At 43.1% G+C, this 26,085-nt stretch overlaps 1 protein-coding gene across 14 annotated transcripts in view; it reads right to left on the bottom strand.

The window, feature by feature from the left end:
• The window catches only part of CAMK2D (calcium/calmodulin dependent protein kinase II delta), a 120,036-nt gene that overhangs the window by 66,514 nt on the left and 27,437 nt on the right, over positions 1–26,085 (bottom strand). For all 14 annotated transcript variants that reach the window (XM_066184853.1, XM_066184847.1, XM_066184850.1 and 11 more), the window contains exon 4: positions 6,524–6,583. In XM_066184853.1, the coding sequence (XP_066040950.1) occupies positions 6,524–6,583 (60 nt within the window). The remainder of the gene's footprint in view (positions 1–6,523; positions 6,584–26,085) is intronic.

Raw genomic sequence — 26,085 nt, forward strand, 5'->3', positions numbered from 1 at the left:
TGCCCATCCACATCACCCAAATACGGCAACCTGCTCTCAGTTGGGGGTTGGCTTTTCCTTACCCTCAGATCAAGTAAAGGTTCCCAACATTTGGGTATCAATCCAAGAACCAGTGCAGAATTCACCTATTGGACCATCAGTAACATTGTCTGTAAAAGCACGGGGAACAGAACTTACAATATCCCCTAAAAATGCTCTAAAATTGTCTGTGCTAGCTTTGCTGAAAGAAAAAGCTTAGTTTAGCTGAAGTCGTAGAGATCTCTGTTTTTGGAGGAAAGAGTCCAGAGGAAAATTACATATTTGTGGTTTAGCTGGGAGTCACGATGTCTATCCGTATGCATAACACGTGGTTGCAGATTCGTAACAAACAAAGCTTTCAAACAACAAAAAAAATGTAAGTTCTGAAAGATCCATCTTGTGTGTGCAGAGAGAGAGCAACTCATCTCAGTCGAGCTTATTTCCATGGCTCTTCAAGTCAGCAGTGCAGCCAATTATGAGACTCCTCATTCCAGGAAACACATATAGAAAGGAAAGCAGAACAAGAGATGAAAATACAAGCGGGAAGTGTGGCAGCCACCCGAGTCCTCACCCCCCAGAGCAGGATCCTCAAGAGAGGTGTTTAAATTCCACTTCCCGTTTCTGTGGATTACTCTATTTTACATTTAAAATGACTGCCTGCAAAAGTGGAGTGGACTTCAGGGAAAGAAAAAGTGTTTAAGAGAATCTGGCCGCACTATGAAAAGAACTTTCATGCATTTAAGGAAACATACAAACAGAGGCTTAAGCAGGGATGGAAAATGCTTCAAGATCTGGTTCACACTTGATTTATATTGAATCATTACCTATTTTGGTGCAAATTAAGCATGTACTTTCCGAGGCAAAAAATGACAAAACTGGTGGCAAACCTTAGTGAAACCTCATTTCCTCGGTCTATTATGGATACTGCTACAGTTATCAGGGATATTACAGGCAGCAATGCTTCACTTGAGCTAAAATAACCTTGTGCTCCATTAAGAGGGAAGAGAATTAATGTAGCATGGCAAAGAGTGGTGTCATTGTCTGCACTCAAAGACATTTCTGTGCTCCGCAGTAACCCAGAAGAGCGAAACTTGAAGATGCAACGCCACTTTTGGCAGAATAAAAGGATTCCGCTGCAAACAAAAGGGACAAAAGCTGGAACACGGAATAAAGCTGCCTTCCCCCTGCTTTGCTGGCACACTCAGACCACATTATCTGATGCTTCATGTGGCTCATGCTGAAAATCACTGACACATTGATTAGCAATACATAACTTACAGTCTTTGAACTATGGGGGGCTTTGATACTCCGCTCACTTCAGGGCCACCAACAGCTCTACAGAAAGCCCTTCCACACCAAATCCTTACAACAACAGAAGTGAAAACTTGCAGGCTTTTCCTCTTAAGCATCAACATACATTCACAAGAACTTCACCAACTAAAAGGAATCAGATGCACATCGGTAACAAAAACTGCTGAGAAGGAGAAAGCCTGCAGAAAACCCAGCTGCAACAAACCCCACTACGGCCCCCCTGTGTGCTCTTGCCTGGTGCAGTCTCATTCCAGTACGTTTAATTCCACAAACAGCAACTGCAAAACCAGCCTCTGTATTCTGTTGTTGCACTTCACTAGTCAGTTACGTGCTGTAGCCACGGCTGACTTTAAACATTTCAATCTGTTATTTTATAATACTCATTAAATTGGCCCTTACATTAAACATGAAATCATGTTATGTCACTGGTTTATTTGGTTTCTTGATATTTTATTTTAGTTCTCTCAAGGACTACGGTTCACCTTATCACGGAAATTGCAAATTTAATTAATTCAACAGAATGGAAGAGGTTTAAAATTGTTGAAGTGATCAGCTCATCTAAGCAATAAAAATAATTAAAGGAAGTGAGATTCTCTAATGCATCAGGGCCATGTTATAAAGAGCTTCGTATTTATAGAAAAAGTTGTATTTATTTATTTGCATAGCTATAGTTAATACATCCCTGAGGACCATATTTATTGAGCGTAAGTTTATATAGCTGGAGACTGGTTTGATTTTCACTGCATCAGGAAACAACTATATATATTTTTACATAAAGTAAAACCTTAAATTAAGCTCAGAAAAAAACCAAAAACTGTGCTAAAGAACTACATCCACTCAACCTGAACAGGCTTGATATTTTACCCTGTGTTTGGTTTCTAGAGTAGCTTAACTCATACCAGTGGAGCTACTCACAACTGTGCCACAGTAAGACAAATGAGATTCAGAAAGGAGTTACTGCATCCACATTTCCTATATATTAACATTGTTTCTCTTGAGATTCCTGGGACTTTATGAAGTGCCATGCACATACTTGGTGAATATAAGCATAAAGGACGTATTGTTGTGCATAAAGGACACCCCTCCCCCATCTTTAATTACCCTTTGTTCAAAAAGGACAAGGCAATACGCAGTTTCTTATTTTCCCCCCACACGAGGACCTGAACAGCTTCAATGCTCACGTTTTGTGTTGTGGTGGGGAGAGGAAGCAACCCCAAAATGCAGGCTGTTCCTACTTTCCTTGTGGCAAAAGGAGTAAGCAAGCTGGACACCAGCAGAGTGCGGTGAGGAGCAGTGCCAAGTTTGGCTGCCACCAATTTCCTCCACCACTGATGAGAAGTTCCCAGCTCAAAGCATGGAAATGAGCAGACTCCAAACGGACATCAACACACTCATGGAACCAGATTAGGGATTTGTGTTTTCCCCTGTGTCCCAGTCTGTTCTGCATCTCGGCTGCCTCTTGGCCTGCCGCAACTCTTCCTGGAGCAGAGGCCTTGCTGCTGTCAGACACACTCGTGGCGACGCCCCGGCTCCAGCCTGGCAGATCTGCAGGAACAGGCTCAGGCCTATGGGAGCTGAGCCGGCCCCTCTGCCTGGCAGTCCTGCCACCTCTAAGTACCCTGACTCACAGAGCCATTCAGGGACGGCCTGGCCGTGTGCCTACAGGACTTCATTTATCACCTGAAGGGCTGCCACATGTCAGTAAAATCTGCTGCTGCCTTTGGGGAAGGGATGAAGATTGATCGGAGTCAGACTTGAGCCTGATGTTGCTGGCTAATGGACCCTGCCTGCCTGCCATAGCTGGTACACTGTCTGTAAGGCCTGGGAGGAGGTGACAGGGGCAGGGAATCCTGGGCTGTAAGCAAGTGGGAATGCAAAGCCAGCAGAAGCCCCTCCAGTGGTTACACAGAGATCTTGACTGTGTAACTCCCATTAGGAAAATATCACCCAAATGCAGCACAAACTCTGCAAGAGCAAACTCCACTTGGGAAAAAATCTCCATGGTTTTACCAGGTTTGAACCAGCAGTTTTCCAGAACGGGTCAGAGCCTGTATTGTCAGGCTAATGCAGATTGTACCATTATTTGGGATCTCGTAAACCAAAATCAGCAAGGCAGCTGTAAATCAATGCCAAACGTCATAACAAGATGGTGTAACAGTGTTACACCACTGAAAACGTGTAGATTGCAAGACCAGAAATCAGAGTGCTAACAACTAACTTTAGGTAAAGTTAAAAGAGGACCAAGAAATCAAAATTACCAAAGAAGATAAAGGACAGAAATTGGAAATCAAAATTTACCAAAGAAGATAAAGGACAGAAATTGGGAAAATGACAATGGATTTCCTAGTGAAGAGATGGCAACTTAGTAATTTTCTTTCCAAACTTCTAACTGAAAAAAATTGGGACCATCAGTACACATGGAACTGCTGGAAAAGAAATAGTCCCTCAAGATGACAAATCCTGTGCAGGTATGTGCTCAGCAAAGAAGGTAAGCCTTTAGTGTCACTCGATGTGCAGTCTCACAAAGAAAAAGCACTAGGTTCTCTGAACAGCAAGGCTTCACCAACATCTCCATCCATTTTTAAACTCTGTAATAAAGCAACCCCCCACACACTGATTTTCAGCCTTGTCACCACAGTAAGAACCTGAGAAACACAGCAATGCTGAAAATGACACTAATGCACAAACTCCTGCAGCCCAGGAGCTCTGTTACCACAGGAACATGAGCTATGTTTGCCCAGAAATTTCCTACCACAGCGTAGCAGAGGCCAGATTACTCAAGTGTAGCTGGAAGAGGAGAAAATACCAAGTACTGCCCAAGACTGATGGGGAAGAAAGGATTCTGAGCCTCCTCAAAGTTTGTTCTCAAGGCCTGCAAGTTCAGCTGATGCCTTTTGCCTCATTTTAATTCCCACACAAAATTCAGCAGAGCTCTCTTTCTACTACAGTGATACAAAGAACTGAGGTAAGAAGAGGCAGAAATCACAGTGAGTAATGGTGAGGAGTAAATCTAAGTGGAAAGGATGAGGGAATTCTGTGGGTTTTAAACAAACTTTCACATATACATTACTTAAGTGGGAAATGGAGATTCGAAAAAGGAGAACAGAAAATACTGTTTGTAACCCACTTTCCTTATTTTTCCTACACCATTCATTAGGCATCATGACTACAACAAGGCTAGACAGAGAGAAATCATAGGTTTATTAAAAGGATGAATGAAAGAAAGAGATGCTGAAAAACAAACTGAATCAGTTATGTGCAAAGCAGTGTCTCCACAGAAAAGCTCAGCTTTCAGAGATATACTGGAGCCCTGCTTGTAGAAGTAGTAAAACAACTTCTTCAAGGAAGATTTCCGTGACACTTCTTGGCTATGAACATGAACAGTAAGGACCGCACAGGAACAGGATCATTTAACATTTGGCTTTTCTTCAACAATATTTAGCTTTCCAAAAATAACTGCCCAATCAACTAAACTAGATCTCTGCTTTCCTACAAAAATCACACTGAAAAAACCAGTTACCCTTTTTTCCTAATTTTTCTTAACTTACACATACTTATTGTCAGAGCCGAGCTCCCTTCCTCCAGCGCACTTCCGTTTTCACTCTCAGTGCTTCCCGATGTGATGCAGCTCCATTACTCACCAGAGAAGACAGTTTAAAAGGGGATGTGACCCAAGCATAAGAGCTCCAGCAAGGTGCTGGAAGCACTTGGAATGATTTTAGGGTCATCATTTAGCTGGCTGAGGGCATGGCTGCAGGAGAAGGAATATGACAGAACACGATGCCTGCTGCCAAAGCCTGGCATGGTAATTCCAGGTCATGAAAATCTTCTCTCAGACAGATCTAGAACACGGCAGTTTTTCTGAAACAGGAGCAAGAACACTGTCCATTATCCCTTGAACTGTGCACCTTGGTGCAGGTGGTGAGGCACAATTTGTGCAGACTTGCAGAGCCCTCCCTGCCTGTCACCAAAGCTGTCATTGTCAGCTTGCACTCCAAGCCAAACCTCACAGATACAAACTGTGCATGTGGAACAGCTGGCCTGCCACAGAGGAGCTGAACGCCATCCTACGGCACCCCAAGCCACTTGACAAGCTGAAGACTTGTGACCACACGGAACCAATTTAGACTTTTGTTTCAGCCGAGTTGTGTGCATTTCAGCCCTTCCCCTGTATCAGGTCACTGTTGTCTTTTGGTGACTTTCCCTGGCTCGTGGAAGCTCAGAAATATGTTCTGGTTCTAGTAAGGCCCAGGTGAATGGCTCTCGAGTCTGACTACACCATACGTATAACCACAGCTGCAGATGGGCTGCACCTCCTCCCTAAAAGGACCTGTACATTCCCTTATCACTCACCACTTTACAATGCAAAACCTTTGGTGGGATAAAATAGCACAGACAACACTCCACTTCCTCCTTAACCAAATTCTAGGTCAAACCTGTAAGCTTTAAGAGAGATGCTGCAGAAATTTGACATGTCACTTTAAGCTGTGGTACACTTGCTTTCACTTTCTATTTATCATTAAAAGGAAGGAGCTGATTTCATCCCCGGCACCAAACAATATTCTTAGTCTGAAAATGCCATAATGGACAGGAAATTCCCACCCTTTTGCAGAAGTCTCAGGTACAGCAAACATTCTGAGAGATACCCCTGGCATATAATTCAGTGTATGAAAACCTGAAAAACCCAGCTCCAGTTCTCTTAGGATCAAGGTATCTACCTGTTTACACTATTTCTAAAGCAAGGAGACAGTCTCACCCCACCCTCCAAAATAACTTTATTTCTTGCTTTATGTGGTTAGAAAACACAACCCTGGAAATAAAAGGAGCAGAGCTTTCTTCATCTCACAAGGACAGAATCTCAAACACAAAATATGGTATAAAACAAACATCTAACTAAAACCAGCACTAATTCTTGACATTGGTCTGTCTCAAAGCCCCCCGAAGAGCTGGCACGGGGAGCTCACTGATGGCAGAGCAATGGCTCAAAGATGAGAATGCTGCACGCTGCTTTAGGTGATCCATCAGGTTATTGCATCCCGTAGCAGAATTCATAAAGAGCACCACGTTATAAAGAAAGTCTTGCCTGGAGATATTTGCACTCCATTTCTGAGCTGCTCTTTGTGTTTGTTGATTTCCATTTCCCCTAAATTTTCTAAAGTGATAAATACTGTATGAAGCAACGAAATGTTCCTACCGATATTAGGATGCTTCAGGAGACGACAGATTCTAGCTTCTCTTTCCAGTTTCTGGTGATCTGCATCAAAAGAAAGCAAGAGAGTTGTTGTTAGTATGAAGATTAACATAGTTTAGTGTATTTGCTTTAGAGAATCATCACATCATCATCTGATGGGATCTTTAAAAAATATCTCCTTTATTTGGGTCCACTAATATTTTCATCCAGACTCTAATATTGAATTGATTGTTTTTAACCTTTGGGTAGAGCAGGAGGCTGGAGCTCTGGACTTGTACATCACCGAGCCCTAACAACATTTCTGGAGATAAAATACTACTGCTTGTGTCAAGCTCTGTTTACTACAACAAACAACACAAATATTCCAAAATACTAACCAGGGAAAACAGAACTGCTTGAAATGTAAAAAATATGCTTTGAACCTTGAAAATATTAAGAAATTTAAAAGTTTAGAAAAAGTTTCTTTGGATGGCAACTCTTACGACTCAAAAATTTAGCATCAGATATTAAAATTAAACAGTTCAATCCTTACTGCAAAGTGTTCAGTTAGATATGTAGCTTAAAAGAACTATAACAACAGATTTAAAATAAACAAGAGAAAGCAAACACTACCTTTAAAATACTTAACACTTCAAGTTTCCTACAACACATTTTAAATCTGGAGGATAGAACAAGAAGAAAAACTTGTTTCATTTTTTCTGCAGTTCGTGCTTCCAAATATTTGCAGTCAACTCTAACAACTGAAACGATTTTACGTATGTTAACAGCTCAGATTATTTTCATATGCTTTTAAGAGCTGGGATCGTTTTTGAGCTAGTCACTACTTGTCAACTGACCCATCATACTTTCTGAGGCCTCAGAGCCTCCACCCCCTTGCATGAGAAAATCTGTCAGTCTCTCTTTACCTTAATGTTTATTAAAAAAAAAAAAACCAGAAGTATTAAAAAGAAGTATAAATCTGCAAGACAAGCTTAAAGCTCTTTTTTTTAAAGTTAAACTCTGCCACTGAGGTTTCCCGTTAAGATTTTTGAGTTCAGTTGCAGCGAGGCTGAAACATAAGCACAGACATCTACAGTTACAGCACCTTCACGTCCAGCAGCTCTGGCTGTAACTTAATCGTGGGCTGAGCACTTGGCACGTTACCCAGAGCAGGCGGAGAGATGATCTGCAAGGCAAACTGAACTAAGCTGGGGTGAGAACAAGGATGAAAATGTGAACACTGCCTCAAAAGCAAAGAAACAATCCAGGGGCGATTGGACGTTCAGTGCAGGAGCTGTGTCTCTGGGGCACCACCAGCTCTACTTTCAAAGGCTGTTCTGTACCACCTCCAGCTATATTTACAGAGCAGCCAGCACAGCCAGAATCCTGGAAGGTGTCCGACAGTCTTCTATGAAGTGCTAAAAACATCCTGTGTTGGCTCTTCAGGAATAACACAGATAAAATAAGGCACTTCATCTCCAACCTTGAATACCAAGTATAAACATTTGAAGTTTCTTTACTAACAAGTGCTATATCACAGCTTCTTGAACTGACACTAGATATGATTAATATTCAGCTCTCCATTACAGACACGACAGTGGGCTCAGATAACAAATACTAGAGCTGAACACTTTCAGGTATGAGCAGAGGCTAAAATGCTGCTGCATGATTTAAGAACGGTAACTACTGATTCAAAAGGCACGCCTGGTATGTTTCAAATCACAGTAAAAACATCTTAGAGATGCTGCTGGATGCACTGCGATGTACGAAGGTAACACCTACATCACGATCAACATCAGTACTATTGACTGCATTATATATTCCCAGGTTTTTACTCCAAATTCAACCTATGTATTAATGAACACCAAGGAGGCGTTCCCTGCTGTCCCACAAATGAGAACAAGGAGCTCTGTGCATTTAACTCCTTCAGTTGTTGGTGTCACAGTAATTGCTGTCACACCTGCTGGGTGACTGCAGGCACCTCATAGCCTGCACGCTGTGCTCTGAGGCAGCAGGAAGAGCAGTAAACACTCCCTGAGCCAGGGATTTAAGTGGACAGACATTAAGGTCCAGAAGAAGACAGCGGCACTTCCAAAGAAATAGAGTATTCCTCAGTGTTGTTAGAGGAGTCAGTCTGCAGTATGTGTTTGGGGGTGGGACCAAAATGCAAATTTAACTTCACGTGGTATCCAAGAAAATGACTCTCCTCTAAAACCTGCCGGTTTGTTCTATGAGTTTTAGGAAATACTGTTCCTTCCTCTCTCCAGTGGGTTTATTTACAAGTACTTGCAACTGCAACTGCTGTGCCACCCGTAGCTATTTGTGTTACCCTGCCTCCTGCCAGGGCTCAAGTACTGGGAGCTAAAGGTGAATGTCAAAGGGCAGGGCACACCGAAATACTTCGAGCACTCAGCTCCCAAACATCTGAAGGGTAAGGTGTGCCACTGCAGAGTCCACTGGGAAAGAAGGGTCCTGCCACACAGCCAGAGAAACGACCTAGCAGGCACAAGCTCCCCCAAACTCTGAGAAAGTTTGGGATAGCAAATGGTCTCAAATGTTTATGTTACAACAGCATCACAGGAAAAGTTCTGGAAAAAGTAAATGCAATAATAGGTCACTTACTGAAATCAAAGAGTTAATTCCTCTCCATTTTATAGCATATAATTCACCAGCTAAAACTGTGTTTACCTGCCAGGTAAACATGAAACAGGAAAAATTATTATCAGGAACAGGAAGCCAAGCTTGAAAGCCGCACAGATAATAAAAAGGGAACACAGAAGTGCATTTATATACTTGTTTCCTTTCCTCTCTTTTAATTACCTAGACTCAATTACAAACAGGTCTCCTACATTGTCTACTTAAGAAACTGTAATTAAATGAAAAATACAAGCTCAAAAAGCAGCAGAACAAATGCCGAAGAAGGAACGCTCTACAAATTCGAGATTATTTTATGAAAGCAAGTCTCCATTAGTGAACAATGGCCTCTACCACAGCAACAGCCCGTTGCCAAGATTGGAGAAAGATCACTGCCTGTCAACCGCTGATACCATCGAAGGGAAAGCAGCAATGAGAATAATGCGGGTTTATTAATGAAAAAACCTTGCAGCCACCTAGAAGTAAGTTAAATCTGACATGGAGCCAAGAAAGAGGAAAAAAGAAAACAGAAAGATTTAAAGCACCAAACCACGAAAATCTCAGCCTTTACAATAACAAAATTCTGTGAAACCTGAAACAGACAGAATAAAGCTGTAGAACTGGGAGTACGTATAGACTGTATAAACTGAAAATCTTCAACTAGTCCCCATTCATAAGATGATGTTCTAGCAGACCAAAAGCTAATACATAATTTATGACACCTGCCCGCACTGAGTTTCTACTAGGTAGGCAAATAAAACAACTAATTGTTTCACTAGTATCAATATTTGCTTTCTTACAAAAGCTTATGTACGTAGACTACACACATTTCTTGGATTACATCATAACGTTTTATAATTAAAGACACATAACGTACGTCTTCAATTATGTATTGTATGTCTTAATGTAAGAAAGCATGTAATTAATGTCTCCAGCATATATCTCTTCTACTGAAGTGCCATGAATGTAACCAAAGTGCTGATGCTGCATGAGCACCCAAACTGAGCTTATCACCAGGGCACAAATGTGCACCTCTCATCACCTACCAGCACAGCTATCTAAAATGCAAAGGTCTCCAAAGCAAAGAATCTAACAAGTATCTGTAGCAACTTTAGTCGTCGCTTTTTGTTATTTTATTATTAGAGCCTGCAGTCCACAGCAAACAATATAAAAGCATTTTCCCAATGTCCCTTGCATTGTCTTGTCCATTTCGTGTTCTTCCCCCAGGGGTGACTGGACAGATTATTAGTCAGCAAGAGGTGATGCGTGCTTTGGCAAATGGCTCGCTTATTTTTTTTGAGGATGGCCCCTACAACCTGCTTCCTGCTCTCTGCAATACCGTTCAACACTTGCATTTCCCATGTTCTTCTTTACACATCTAAATGAAGAGAAAACAAGGAGCACTAACTTGGAGGGGGCTCTACAGACTGCATTGCAACCCCAGAGCACCTTGATGCTGTTACCTTCTGCCATGGAAATAGGAAATGGCTGCAGAAATTCTGACAACAGAATGCACAGAGCAAAATCTTCCCCCCTGCACCACCCTGGTTTTGTCAACTTTGCTGACAACTGTCTAGAGCACAATGAGGTATCCAGGGTTGGTGGAACGTAAATATTTGTGATTTAAGGGCATGCTGTGTATGGGAATAGTGCTGTAACAGACACTTGCCTTAAGCCCAGGAATGTGGTTTATACACAATCTAACTGCATCAAATGCAGTTTCTAAACTCCCTCTGATGAAGCATTAAGGCTCTGGAAAGAGCCCAGTTCTATTTCTCAGACCTGACCATTTCTGTAAGCTGAAGTCGCTAGAGGGTTTCTGCTTGGATAATTCCCTTCCTAGTGGCTGGTGCTCAGTTCTGCATTTAGGATGAGAATCATGTCGATCCCACAGTGATGTCCGAGCTGCTGCTATAAGCAGTGTTTGCACTAAGTCAGCTTCTCACAGCACCCCACAGGCTGGGGCTGACCTGCTGGAGAGCAGCTCTGCAGACAAACACCCGTGGGTCCAGGCAGACAACAAGGGGTCCAAGAGGCAGCAGTACCCGGGGGGCTGAGGATGCCAGTGGTATCCCGGGGTGCATGGGGAGGAGAGGCGATGCTCCCGGCTGGGGCCACATCTGCAGGACCGCCTCCAGGCCTGGGCTCCCCAGCTCGAGACAAACAAGGAAGGACTGGGGAGGGGCCAGCAGAGGCCGCAAAGAGGATGAGGGGACTGCAGCACCTTTCTTAGGCAGAAAGGCTGAGGGTACTGGGCCTCTTTAGCATGGGGAAGAAATGACGCAGAGGCAATCTTACCAATACAGACAAATAACTGCAAAGGGTGGCTTGTCAAGAGCATGAGTCTAGACTTTTCCCAGTGGTGCCCAGTGACAGGACAAGGGCCAAGGGGCACAAACCGGAACACAGGAAGTTCCATCTGAATATGAGCGAACACGTCTATACTGTGCAACTGCAGCACTGCAACAAGCTGCTCAGAGAGGGTGTGGAGTTTCCTTCTCTGGAAACACTCAACACTCACCTGGCCATCATCCTGTGCAACCCGCTCCAGCTGAAGCTACTTTAGCAGGGGACTGGATTAGAGGAGTTCCAGAAGTCCTTCCCAACCCCAAAATTCTGTGATAAACTTGGGGGAAGCTGGCTGGGGCCTGCCGCTCAGGAACTGAGCGGGCACTGGTCAATAAGCAGTTGCATCGTGCATCAATTGTTTGGGATGTTTTAATTCTTTTGTCGTCATCCTCCTCCCATCACTTATTATCATTCTCCCTTTCTTTTCTGTCTTAGTGAACTACCTTTAACTCAACCCACAAATCTCAATTTTATTTCTTCCGACAGTCTCCCAGTCTCCAGCAGGACGTGGGAGGAGCGAGGGAGTGAGGCTGTGAGGTGTTTAGCTGCCTGTTGGGTCAAACCACGACAGTGGGGACCAATAGAATTACTAAACCCCTGCCTGAGCTGGTTCTTATGAAAGGCAATTTACAGACCTTTAGCAGTTTGCAAGCATTGGTTTTCAGCTGGTAAGATAAAACAAGAATTGCATTTTTTCATGTAACAGTCCATCACACAGCTCTTTGAATTTTCCATTACTGAGTTCATGCTACGGCAGCGCTCACAGATAAACCTCAGTTACCCCCTCTGCTATTCTTAAAGAAGTAAATGCTAGGCCATGCAGTCCTTCAATTCCCAAAAGCACTTTTTCAAAATGAACGCTCCAGCATTCAGTACCTGCTCCTGGGGAGATATTTGAACAGAGTCTTTACTTATTCCTCTCTTCCTAGTATTTATAGCTTGGAATTTGGGACATTCCTAGAATAAACAATTACAGGCACTGCCAGTGCTCTGACCCACCCCTCCTAAAGTTTCCCGAGCAGAATCACATGCCAGGTGCTCATTGTTATCCAGGCATCTTCTCCATGGATACCCCGCTCCATAATGGGTAGGAGCATGCAACAACAATAGCACAGCCAATTCTTCTATTAGGCCACTGGTCAAAAGCATCAACAGAGCAGAAATCAGGGCACTGAGTACGCCTCCAGTTATTTCTGTGGCTGTGTTCCCATACACACTTCTCTTCACCAAGCTGCTGAATATCAAAGAAAAGCCAAAAGATATTAATTCAAGATGCTTTGTAAAATAATGAAACAAACCCCACACCTGTAGATCTTCAAATTCTGCCCCACGGCATTAAGAAAACAAAAGGCACATTTGTACTCAGCCGCAAAGGCCTCCAACAATAACAGTTCTCAGCTGACTGATGTTCCTGCAGGGCTTTCTTCCACTTCCCACCCGCTTTCTGTGTGAATATTTTACCCTTCATAGTGTGTGAGAAATTGATAAATGGACACAGAGACCTGACTCCCATCTCCAAAGCACAGATTATAGAGGCAGAGACACTGCAAGTGTCTTCAGGGCACTTTATCAGACACTTTACCTCTGATTTCTGTGACACCTGCTATGACCAAGAGATGCAGAGCATTCCTGCATTTGTGCTGTTTCTAGCACTGCTGCTAAAACTGAGGAGCACCTGACTTCAAGTGAGCTGACAAAAGGAGTAAAGACAACATGTGCCACTAATAGCGAAGCTCTGAGTCCACATGATTTCACTTCTTTCCATGATTTGTGCTTAACGATGCCCATAATGAACAGAGAGATCAACGGAATGGTATGAATGCAAACTGGACTTCACCCAACTGCTGGGAACCTTTAAACAGTTCCTAAGAGCACACACTCACACACTGCTGAGTTCAAGCTAAGAAATCCTATTTTTTCAACTTTTTATACTCTCATTTGCTGTGGACTGAAACAGCTGGCAGGCAAACCACTCACTTCACTCTTCCGACTTAGAAAAGCAAGGAAACTTGGAAACAAGTGGAAGACTAGAACTGCTGTTATATACATATATTAATTGTTGGTTTAATATAAGGAATGTGCACAATTACATATAGTAGTTTTATATCCGTTAAGTATTTTATTATATAAGCAGCACATCTAGTGAAACAGAGGGAAGTACTGTAAACTCTTCAGGGCCAAAGTAAACAGGGGGGGCCTGAGAGCCACAAGTGTGAGTCTGATCACCTGGTCACCTCCGTCTGTTTGCCACCAATCTGCACCTGCCATTTGACTCTGTGCACCCTGTGCCCCATCTTCTCCCTGTCACCTCTTTTGATCCGACCCACCCAGTGCTGCACTTCGCAGAGCCTCCCTGATACATCTTTGTGCAAGGCTTACATTTGCTGTAACAGGAAAACCTGAACGCACTTTTCATCCTTAATCTTCCCCTTGCTGCCTCCTTCAGTCTCTACAGCAGTGGGTTTTCCTTTGTGATTCAAACTTGCCAATTCCTAGAGCTGATGGTAAGCCAAGTCTTCTCCAGCCATTCCCCTTCCATCCCTAAATGTGTCCTTCGTTTTGCATGCTGGGAGCTCTTCCTTTATTTCACTGCCCTACTTTCATTTTTGGTTCTCAACTTAAAGCTGCCTGCCCTCTACCTGTTCAAATTCTGCTGATAAATATGTGAGTGCTTTCAGTATTTTTTTTCCAGCTTCTATTTTCTACGGGGCAATTTAAAGTTTTTTAGGCTTCTCAGTTCACTTGGCTTATTTCCTGCAGAAAGTCGCTGTTTTCAGGAAACAATATTTGGAAAAAAGATGTTAGGAATTGAAAGTAAGTTCAGAAAAATAAATCATATAAGAGATGCCTGGAACTTGAGGTGTTGACTCATCAGTCTAATGAACACTGAAGCATCTGTTTGCCCTCAAGGACTTCACTGGAAGGGATGGGCTGCAGGATATACTTGACTGCCTCGCTGAACTCCAATCCTACAGAGCCCATCTTAAACACGTTAAATCCATTAACAACACTGAACTCTGAGCAGACTCCTGTCTGACAACTACAATTTTGAAGGCACCCTGAAAGTTCTCAAGTGATGCAGCAAGACATGAAGAAGAAATACTCATTTTCCTGCCAAATGTTATTAAAACAATATTGTCTAATAACAAAAGAAAAAAAAAGCAGCTTACTAAAAAGTCAAAACACACTGTCAGCTACAGCAATATGTAAATTATAGTAGCAAATTGTTAATTTGGAATAAATTGTGACCTTCTGACTGGTGCCAGCTTATTTTAATATAAATGAGTAATCACTACATGTAAGACTGCCATGATCTGTGACAACCACTTGGCTGGGATAGGCAGAAGTTACTGATTCTGAAGCTGCTGCAAAGAACAAATTCTGATCTCGGACTTGAGGCTCTCACTTTGGCAATGCTTGTTTTTAGAAATCCTACCGACGATCACCATCTTCTGCCTTGTAGATGTAATTTCTACACGATGTTGCATTAATTGTTTGTGAGGGAGAAACTTTAAATGGTTTTAAATAGAAGATGACCGGCGAGAAGGTTCAGTTCTCTGACAGCTTACGGATGAGTGTTCCATATTTAACAGAAAGGGACATTCTATTGTGCAGAAAAGGTCAACAACTTTTATTTCCAATATTTCCTGTAGTCACTGTTACTTTACAACTAAACATTACACATGACTTGTCCTAGCAGAGACTAAGGGCTTCTTTTATGCAAATCCATTCAAAATCACTGACATTTATCTTAATAAAAGCTCATGGACTTTAACCCCCTAGGAGGAAACAACTGTAGAACTAGAATCAAGTCCAAATAGAACAAAAACAATGGTTTGGCGGCTACCATTATGACTCAGAGGAAATTTAAGCAGCACATCAAAGCCAAAGCTTTTCATAACAAGAAGAAACACTAAGAATACATAAGCACATGCCTACAGGACTAGTTCATCAAAAATAACAGTAGGCTGCACTAGTATGATAGGACTAAAGATACGATTGCATTAATAAAAATATCCCGATGTCTAAACCTCAGTCTTTAGCAAACAGCAGGTCATAAGTCAAGTCAGTATTTTTACATGGCCCATAAAAAGCTAAAACAGTAGAAATAATAAACTCAAAAAGGAGTTCCATGCTAATTTATAACTTGATTGTCTTCTTGCTTTAAAACAAAGAAGTGGATTATGACTAACCCACTGTATTAATTTTTTTTCTGCTCTTTCAAGTCGCTAAGCCTTTGCTCATAATAAAAACAAATCTCCTCCTCAAATACCATGTGCATGAATAGCATTTAACCATCTGAAGCTTTATATTACAGCAATCTTTGATGCCAGGACAGTGATGCCATGACCTCTAAGCTACATGAGTATGGTCTTTTGCAAGAGGATTGTCTTGACGTTATTTTTAGAATCATTTTCTTGCAGAGAAGGAGAGAGCTGCAATTCACTTGGTTTGTAAAACCAATCATTAAAAAAAGAAATACTAGCCTTGCAAACACATGCTTGTAAAAGATAGTCCCCCAAAGGAGTGTTTTCATTAAAAAACAGATCACAGAGGAGAGCCAATGTCCAAGAGGAGGCCAGTGAGGAGTGGCATTCCTTGGGGCCGGTGTTGGAATTGGTGCTCTGGGACACTGAGCAGCACGGAGCCGTGTGCTGTGGTTGGCATGCTGGATGGAAGGGATGGCACCTGGGCAGGCTGGGGAGGTGGCCCCTGGGACCCTCAGGAGGGCTCAACGAGGCCAAATGCACATCGAACGTGACCTGGTAACGTGCTAATGTAGCCCAGAAAGCCAAGCACATCCTGCATCCAAAGGCCAGCAGGCCAAGGGAGGGAACACTCTTCCCCTTCACTCCACCCTCGGGACATCCCACCTGGAGCGCTGTGTCCAGGCCTGAGGGCTCCAAGATAAGATGGGGCCATGCTGGAGTGAGTTGAGGAGGCCACGAAGATGTTCAGAGGGATGGAGCACCTCTGCTCTGCAGCCAGGCTGGCAGAGCTCGGGGTGTTCAGCCTGGAGAAGAGAAGGCTTTGGGGAGACCTGAGAGTCCCTTCCGTGCCTTGAAGGGCCACAGCAGAGCTGCAGAGGGATGTGGGACAAGAGCCTTGAGTGACAGGACAAGGGGGAAGGGCTTCAAACTTACAGTGGGTGAGACATCCAAGCCTGAAATTGTTCCCTGTGAGGGTGGGGAGGCCCTGGCACAGGCTGCCCAGAGAAGCTGCGGCTGCCTCGTCCCTGCAAGCGTTCCAAGGCCAGGCTGGATGGGGCTTGGAGCAACCTGGCAGAGTGGAAGGTGTCTGTGGTAAGGGGTGGAATGAGATGATTTTCAAGGCCCCTTCCAACCCTAATCACTCGAGGATTCTATGAAATTCTCCACGTGTTTTGCCCCCTAATTCCTAATTTGTCTAATTCCAGTAAGACATGCCTAAATAGCTTGTCTGACTCAATAGCTGCATCGTTCCTCTTGTTCTAAAGACAGTGAATAAAGATGCTTCCAGGCAAGGAAGTCTGAGGGTTTTTTCTTCTTCTTCTTTTAATTAAAGGCAAGGAGAAAATAAACAGGATTTTTATAACCAGCCACAAATAAAAGTTCAAGCAGGCATTAACAGGTAGTTAAACTTCAGCTTTTGATAAATTTGGGGGATTTACTGGGTGAACAAACTCTCTCCCTTAAATGCGTGCTTGCCTCAGATTCTGTACTGTGTGCTGTACAATATACCCAGAAGATACAGAATAGAATCGGTGTATGTAAGAGAATCCAAAGGATATATAAGATAACCAAAGGAAGTGTAAGTATCCAGAGTTTCTGCAGAAGATTAAGCCATCATCTAGTTCCGCAGGCAGAAGTCCCAGGAGGAAAGCCATCCTCCTTAATGGACAGTGGTTGCACAAAACCTGCCTAAAGGGATTTAAGCTTTTTCCCTACTATTAAGGGAATTAACACTTGTCTATTTGTACGTGTAGCATTAGTTCCCAAGCTGCTGGCCTTTTCCCAAGCCACTGAGCTGCTTGGGAAACAGCAGGAAACTGGGTTATCTCTCTGTTGGCAAAACAAACAGGGCAAGCAAATCATTGTGTACCTCAGGAAAGTAAAACCACCACCCAGTAACCCCACCAGGTAAAAGAACAGTCGATGCATTCCAGTTTCTCCTGGTGTCAGGTTCATCCCTGCTACCACTTGAGGAGCATGGAAGATAGGATCAATCCTTTAAAACCACGCACTCTCAGGGATATGAGAGAGAACAAACCCGGCCGGATAATGAACGCTTATCCCTTTCTGTTAAAAAATAACTGGGGGAAGACATTGTAATACTCCAGAGACTCCAAATTGTGGCACAGTGACAATTACTGGCTAAGAGGGAAATACTGGAGCATCATTGATATTAGCATTGCACAGTATTTTACTGATGTTATAAAAGAAAACAAGAAAATAATCAATATTAATTGGGAAATCATTGAATCTGATTAGCCTGATGATTTAGAGAAAACAAGTATGTAAGAATATATTTACAGCAACATGTTTTTTTCTAAATACCCATGCTGTCACTGTCAGTCAGGAATTTTATTATTCTGATTAGAGATGGTTGAGGCGTTCTATTGCCAAACCCCAATCACTGATGCAAGTATGGCTTTAAAAAAAAAATCACAGCACAGGGCACTGGCTGCAAACATCCATGACAAAATACAGCAAACACCCATGACAACCCCTCCAAAAAAACAAAAAAGGGAGCCCAAACCACAAGAACTAAATGTAATTCGGAGTCAAAGGAAAGAATTTCAATTTACTCAACAGAAAACCTCTCAACAGGATAAAGGCTACGTTAAAAAAATAAATTAAAAGTAAGTTTTCTTTAATTCCTTTCCCCTCTAAATATCAGCCTCTGGTACTGTCATTGTTTTTCTGGAATCTGCTGAATAACTGAAAAGTTATTTAATGGAAATACTTTAAATTATGGATGTTATGTACCAGCATTATTAAACCGCCACGTGTAATGTGGTTTCCCTGGTACAGCTCAGTGTTCTACTTACCATACAGAATAACTGAAACTATTGTAGAAAATTAAATTCTCGTAGAAAAAAACCCCAACTTTTCTAACTGAGAAGGAATTGAAGGAGAGAAATAACCCAGCCTCCAGTTGTGTTAATTAAAACTGCCACTTCTAATTGAATTGCTGGCAAAGCACTGGGGAAACAGTCCCACTGCTATACCAAATTTATAAAACAGAAGCTCATTACTCATATGCTGTATTTGCCCACAGTCCTCTCAGCTTATTCCAAGAGCTCACAGCCAGTATGGAACACCTCTTGGACACGGAAAGGCTTTGAAGTTCAACACAGAAAAAGGACCACACCACCTTCTCTTCTACAGCATCCAAGAACTGACACAGAAAGCGCTGATGAAAAATGTTGCACAGAAACAACTCTCAGCTTCTTTCCAGTGCAGCTCATCAGTTTCTCGTGAGGGTGACTGAGCGCTGGCATCAGCTGCCCAGCGAGGTAGGCTGTGCAGCGTCCATCCTTGGAGCTGTACAAAAAAGCCATCTGGACACGCTCCTGGGCAGCCTGCTTGAGCAGGGGGGCTGGAGCAGGCAGCCTCCAGGGGCGCCTTCCAGCCTCAGCCTGAAGGGATTCCAGATGCTGGATGTCCCACACAGCTGACTGTCACGCACAAGTGTTTCAAATGATTGACACAGTCCTCATTCCTTGAGCAAACAGTTGTAGGCATTTTCCAGAGAAAATGGACTGGTGCTAAACCAGCCCTCCAATTCCCATTTCAAAGGAAGATTACCTGTTTCAATGCCACCACAGGAACTTGTAAGAGCGCACACATTCCTGAAGCCCTCACCTCCTGGTACATCAGGATTGCACATGCGCAGCTGAGTAGAAGTTTCCCATGTAAAGAACTCAAAGAAGTTTGCTGCATAGGTAATTGTTATTTTATTAACAGCAGCCTGACTAATCTGCCAAGAATCTGCAGCTCTGAGCTGCCCCAGTTAACTGTATCCACTCCTCCCTTGGCACAGCGGCCGGCCTGTGATCGCTCAGGTAACCACGCGTGGAAGGGCCCCCCCCGGCAGCTCAGACAGGGTGTCCATCACCACAGACGCCTCCTGGCAGGAACACCAGCATCAGGCTGCTAGCAGAAATACCCTGCATTCCCCACACTAGGCGTGGAGAGGCTGGCTTCTGGCACTTGGTCCTGCACCTCCTGAACACAGCACGCAATGACACCTATCACAAAGACAGCCGAGCTGGTTTTTCTCTGGAATCTGCCCCCGTTTTGCTCCTCAGGTAACTCAAACTTTTGCATGATGACTATGACAAGCTCCCTTTACGCCACCGTGCCCAACTGAGTGCCGGTGCCATGGGGAACACGGCTCTGAAGTGCCCAGCTTTCACATTCCCCCAGCCTGATTCATGAGCTGTACTCCTGATGAACTGTGTGCGGGGTTATTGTGCACCATGGACGAACACAGGCGCCTTCAGCCACCCAGCTCCCACACGTGTGACACTGCGAATAAAGGCCCCGCTCTGCAAGGTGGCCACAACCTCACGCAGCACCCACCGCGTCTCAAATGTACCACAGAGCACCAAAACCTTGGTTATCACTGGAAATACCCGCAGCACAATTACTTCTGTCACAAAGTTCACTGTTACCTGCTCATTCCTGAGTTTACCACTAGTCAAAAGGTAGATTGTTTTTCAATTAGGAACTTAGAGGAGCTCTTACTCCGAGAAGAGCTAATAGTCACCTCAGTAAACAAAGCCAGAAACTCACACCCTTCCTTGGCAGAGAGCCAGGCACTGTAGTCATTACTCTGGGAGAACTCTCACTGATGGAACTGCTCCACAGCACGCACATCGTGACTCATGCTGCAAAAACTTGGCTCCTGGAGTTGTTTCCCATCTAATTAAAATTCACTCAAACATCCCACAATCCAGCTTTTCCCATAACAAGTATCAGTATCTGTGTCTGCAGCTAAAAGACTATTCAGCACCACGAACTGGCTGCAGAGGAAGCAAACACACCTAAATGCCGAAAGAGATACTGAAGATGATCTATTTTGTTGCCTCCCTCCTCAAGGGCCCCGGTTACAGGCAGCCAGAAATTAAGCTGCTGCCTGGTTGGATCTTTTGTTTTAAGAATCTATGGAAGCAGCAGTGGTACAGTAGAAGAGAAACACGAATGAACAAAGTAACCAGTCTAAAAGATTTATTGGACATGGCTTGTTTCAGTTTTTCCTCCCACGGGGTTTGTACAAACTCTTCTGTTGCCTTTTATTTTTAATTGGATGTTTTGAAGCCATGTTTAGCTCATTTATCTTCATTAGTTTTATTTCTAATGTAACTCTCTGGAGAATTTCCTCTATTGCCACTTCTCTTTTTAGAAGACAGTCCAAAGATACCAGTCAAGATCTGGTGACCTGTGCAACTATCAGGCATACTAAAATAAGACAAAATACTACATGAACATTTTTCTCTTGCAAAAAAAGGTCTCTTGGGTTTGTCTCTTGATGTGACCTTGTGGATCAAACTACAACCAAAGCCTTTGGCAAGTGACTACTTCAAGGAAGTTACACTTGAAGTTTCTTAAGTATTCACTAACCACTAAGAAATTATGAAAATAGAAGAAGAAAATACTTATTATTATTGTCCTGGCCTTTGGAAAAAAAAAACCCAATCATCATCAGAAATACACAAAAAGTAAAACCAACTTTCCTACTAAGAATAAAAAAATTAAACCAATACTTTTACTAATATTGTGATTAAAGCGCGAAACACTTAAAAACCTCCACATTTAAACCCCAATTTTACTAGACTGTAAATGCTATTCTTTAGATGCTTAAAAATCCAGAGGCAGGAAATCAACTCTTCTATTACTAAAAGTCTTTCATCTGGAACATGGACATTTCTCATTATTTGTGATGTCCAAATTACACTTTTTGTTGAACTCTAAATCATTAGCCACTGCTGTACCTCCTTCGAGGTTTGGAGGACAGTTGCCTTCACTTCTGAGCCCTGGTGTTCCCAGTCAAGATCCATGGAGTCATGGCCTCCATGGCTTCCGTGTGAGCTGTAAGAGGAACTCTGCCAACATGAGAAAATATTCAGGTATTGACACTGCTAATAAAAACATTAAGACTTCACTTTTAGTAAGGGCCATGGAACAACAACAGGAATACTTCTGTCAGGCTTTTCTGAGGCCAAGAGAATCACAGTCCTGAGAGGGTAAGAGCACAAAGCCTACTGCAAAGACCACTAAAATTTACTGGGCAGTTTCACAGCAAATGGGGTCTACGTACACGCAAGTCAAGCTTCAGACTGTGGGGTTCCAGTGTGAAACAGAAAGGTTCATCACAAAACACTTTGCTGCACAAGCCATTTGCACCAACTGCTTTGCTTTCTGCTCCAGTGTGAGCAGCCTGATGTCCTACACCACGAAGAAGTCACAATCAACTGAATTTGTAACTTCTTTGCAAATAAAGCTCAGGAAAACATCTGCCTAAAGGACATCAGATCCCAGGTTCTCAAGATAAAATGTGGAAATATTAACATATTATCAGCAGTGAGCTAGATAGCAAAAAGGAAAGCTAGGTTTCAGATTCAAGATTTGCGTTTTCTTCTTAATTCTCAAGCTGAAACAGATTTACAATTATGTATCCCATCCCTAGAAATTCCCTTTTCCAGCTACAGGCTATGGCTCAACGCTCACATTTGTGCATTTAGAAATCCCTGCTCTACATTTGTAAACAATCCTACATCCAAGTTTAAAACAATTTTTCAAAGTCTCTATTGAAAGTACTCTCCTGTTTAAGTGTGCTTTAGTGCATCCCATGGATACAGGTATGAAGCAGCTGGAGATGTGGAATTTGCAAATATGAAATGATTGAGCAAGGGTGAAGTGCCAACTTGAATGTCAGAAGCAAAAAAAAAGTAAAAGCAAACCACAGACGTGTTAAGAGCACAGGGAATGTGAACAGATCTAAAAAGTACTTGACTGCAGAGCTGAGGCAGCAACCACCAAACAGCTTCATCTGTGCACCTCAGGCTGGAGCAGCCTTTAAAAGCAGGGATTTCCAGGCACTGCAGACTCTGCACCCACTGAAACTGGTTTTTCACCATGCCAGCTGAAATACACCAAGTGCCTGCAGTGAGACACTCTCCAGGATGTAGCACCAGTCTGACAACTTGCTACTAAAGCCATCCCACAACTTAAGAGTTCACAGATAGCAAATGCCACAAATCCAGTTAGCTGGAATAAAGAACAACCTAAGTCTGTTTTGACCATCTGGTACAGCAAGTTTTCCAGCTTCAGTAAAGTTTCCTCTTGGCCCAGCTAAAGGTGCTGAACTGCCTTCAGGAGTGAGGCTGCAGTGCTAACATGACGGATGTGTAAACGCCCCCACCCTCACCTGCTGTCACAGCACAGTCAATACACGTGATAACACACAATCCTACGTGAGGGAAGGTCTGGCCATTAGGAGTTTAAACGAGCAAGACTTTACTCTCAGGGAAATTAAACCTATAAAAACTCAAGCAAAAACTTAGATTTAGAAGGAGCAGTTGCAAAGCCAAAACGTTTTAATGACACAAACTACTATGACCACACTAAATGGTTCCTTAAAAAATACAGTAACCCATGTTGCATTTTATAGCAATGCTGATATAAATATAGTTGTGCTAGCACTGTGTCATTTCTTTCCTACTTTTTCATTGTTCTACAATAAAATAAATACCTGTCCCTAAGCAGTAACTTTTGGGAATATATTTTAAATAAGACCACACCACTGTTAACATTGGAGTTCCCATACTTAAAACATCTGACTACAGTACTCAGGAATGTGTCAATTCTGCAACAAAATACAAGATTTCCCAACTCCAGTGATTTACAAGCCTGAATTCTGAAGCTGAGCTCTTGCAAAGTGCTATTTTACAGCTTCAGGTGTAAGGAAGAAGTGTTTTAAGAAGCTGCCACCCACCATGTGCAGTTTTGGCAACCCGTTTAGGATTTAAGAGACATGTTTATTTTTGTCAACTCAGTATCTTCAATAAATTATGAAAATTAGCAGCTTGGAGTGAGTAACAAACTCCTTAAATGTGTAAGCACTTTGTCAAAAGGCAAAACAAAAATGTGATAATGAGGCTTGTGTTTGCAGTATATACCCACGGGGACGTTTTAATACACTAGATGGCTAAAGCTGAATCACTGAAATACATCAGTAGGACTTGTAGGGACTCACAGCCTGAAGAATCAAGCAAATGCCACTCAAAAGGAATCAAGGGAGATGCAAGGTCAGCCCTTGCTGAGCTGGAAACACTGCTGCTTTTGGGTGGGCAGGCAGAGAGCAGTGCCAGTGATGGCAGGGGAGGCAAAGCAGCCGTGGCACTGCACTCTCAACACTAACCGAACCATTCTGCCTCCTTGGGCTGACGGCTTTACCCTAGAACAGCATCTTAGGCCATGTAGAGACCTCACAGGCCATCTCTAAAACTTAACACCCACTACTTCTGAAAGAAATTCAGCACTTAGTGACAGAAATGAGGCATCCCAGACAGTATTACCTGTGTTGAGTAGAACCAGGACAGCATTCCATTGGCAGCATACTAACATAGATGAGGCACATTTTATTATTTTGGTCCTGCTTCTAGAAGAGCTGTTTTTAAAAAGTGGGACAACATAACTTGCATTCCCTTATATCCACATAGACTTTATTACAAAATTAACGTTTTGGTGAAAAGCCATCTCGTCCTAGAACTCAAAAATCAAATTGCATTGCTACCAACAACAAAACTTCAGTGAACAAAACTGGGTCTTTAATTTTATTTCTGTCTGCCAAGAACCCCCTCTGTGCAACTGCCTCCTTACAATGCAAGGAATCAGGCCACTGCTGATGCACATAAGAAATCACAGAGTAGAAATTCTGAACATAATTCCCTGCAGTAAAAGCAGGAGTGAAAAGCATCAGAGAGGCATTACTGCCCCTTGAAATAGCATTCTTGATTAACTGCCACATTCAAATCCGACTAATATTAATCAAATTACCCTCACCAACTTCAGACGTGCTCAGAGTGAGTTACGAACCCCCAGATTTTCCCTGGAGCAATATAAGTGGTGAACCACTAAGAATAGTTATTCTTTCACGTTTTAAGTACTGAAAGGTGAGATCAGCTCCACACAGATGTGATTTTAAAAGTAACCTCTTTCTACTCCCCACTCTGAATACTTCACTTGAAAAAGACCCCCTCCGTGGCTGTCTGCAGTCACTAAACAACACTTCTCACCCAGCTGACCAGGCTAAGGCAGCACACAGGGACCTGCAGCACTCCCCAGACAAAGCAGGGCATGGCTGGCTGGCTCCACGTCCCAAGCGTGGTCACGAGTGCTGATCAAACATTACCAGGAAAGCAGGCACATCACATGGCTGTGCCTCATTCCACTTGTGTGCCTCACAGCTGCCGGAGCCAGCCGCTCTTCCCTTCCTGAGAATTCTGTCCACACGTGTGCAGGGTAAACTTCCTGCACTGCCCCAGGACCCACACAGCACCTGGGACCCAGCCCTACTGACACAGACAGGGGAGGATACGTGGTCCCTCTCCTGGAAGTGCTTTGCTCTATAAACATGGGCAAGCAGATGAGAGAAGGCGGCAGGGAATGGGAAAAAGGTGCACAGACTTGCAAGACAAAGCATGTCTGGCTGAAAAACTGCAGAAAGCGCAGCTTCCCTCCTCCCCACTATCTCCAAGAAGAGTAGTAGCTCTGATGCAAGGCCACAGCCTGCAGCAGCTCCACTGGTCCTGCATGGCTAAATCAAGGGAGAGGTTTCCCTGCTCTGCTGAACATCTCCCTTTTCCTGCTGGTACGCGTGGCTACGTAACACTTGTAAAACCAGAGAGATTTTAGAAATTCCTGAAGCCATGTTAGAGTGCAGAGAGGAACAACCTCAGCTTCCACCACAATTAACACACCAATCCATCACATCAACGGTGGTTTCCAGATATTAGCCAAAGGTGCAGAGACCTGCACAGATCCTTGCTTCGGTTACTGACAATTCTGCATCACTGAGTTTAATCATGTGGAAAAAGCACCTGGATGGATATTCAGGAATGTGTTTCAATATTAGGGGAGACGCAACTGGGAAGATATTGAGAAGTCAGGACTTAAATGAAAACTTCTTAGGTTTCAGATTCTACTTGAGCTGAAAACATCGTTTCTAACAAAACAAAAGCTAATGACTAAACACATTCCTAGTCTGGTATGACTGGTGAGCTCAGAAGATAGTTGACATAAAAGTCCCACAGGTCTTCTAAGAGATTAATGATCAGCTCTAAGCAATCAAATCCAACAATTATTTATAGGCTAATCCAAATGCCGACAATATTCCTCCACCAGGATGCTGAATTACTTCAATATTAGGTGCTTGATTCCTTTCAGTAAATGTACAGTAAATTAAATTTGTAATGCTGTGCTATCAAACCCAGTTAAATGCTCAAGTATATTCACTCTTCTGTGGTGCTGTCACACCTCTGAGTTATCACGCTAGTGTTTGACAAAGATTTTTACTCATGTTACTTTTCTAGGTGTCATTGCCTTTGCACAGTT

The sequence above is a fragment of the Chamaea fasciata genome, unplaced genomic scaffold (assembly GCF_029207755.1).
Source record: "Chamaea fasciata isolate MVZ Bird 193981 ecotype frontalis unplaced genomic scaffold, bChaFas1.0.hap1 SCAF_6, whole genome shotgun sequence".
Taxonomy (NCBI): domain Eukaryota; kingdom Metazoa; phylum Chordata; class Aves; order Passeriformes; family Sylviidae; genus Chamaea; species Chamaea fasciata.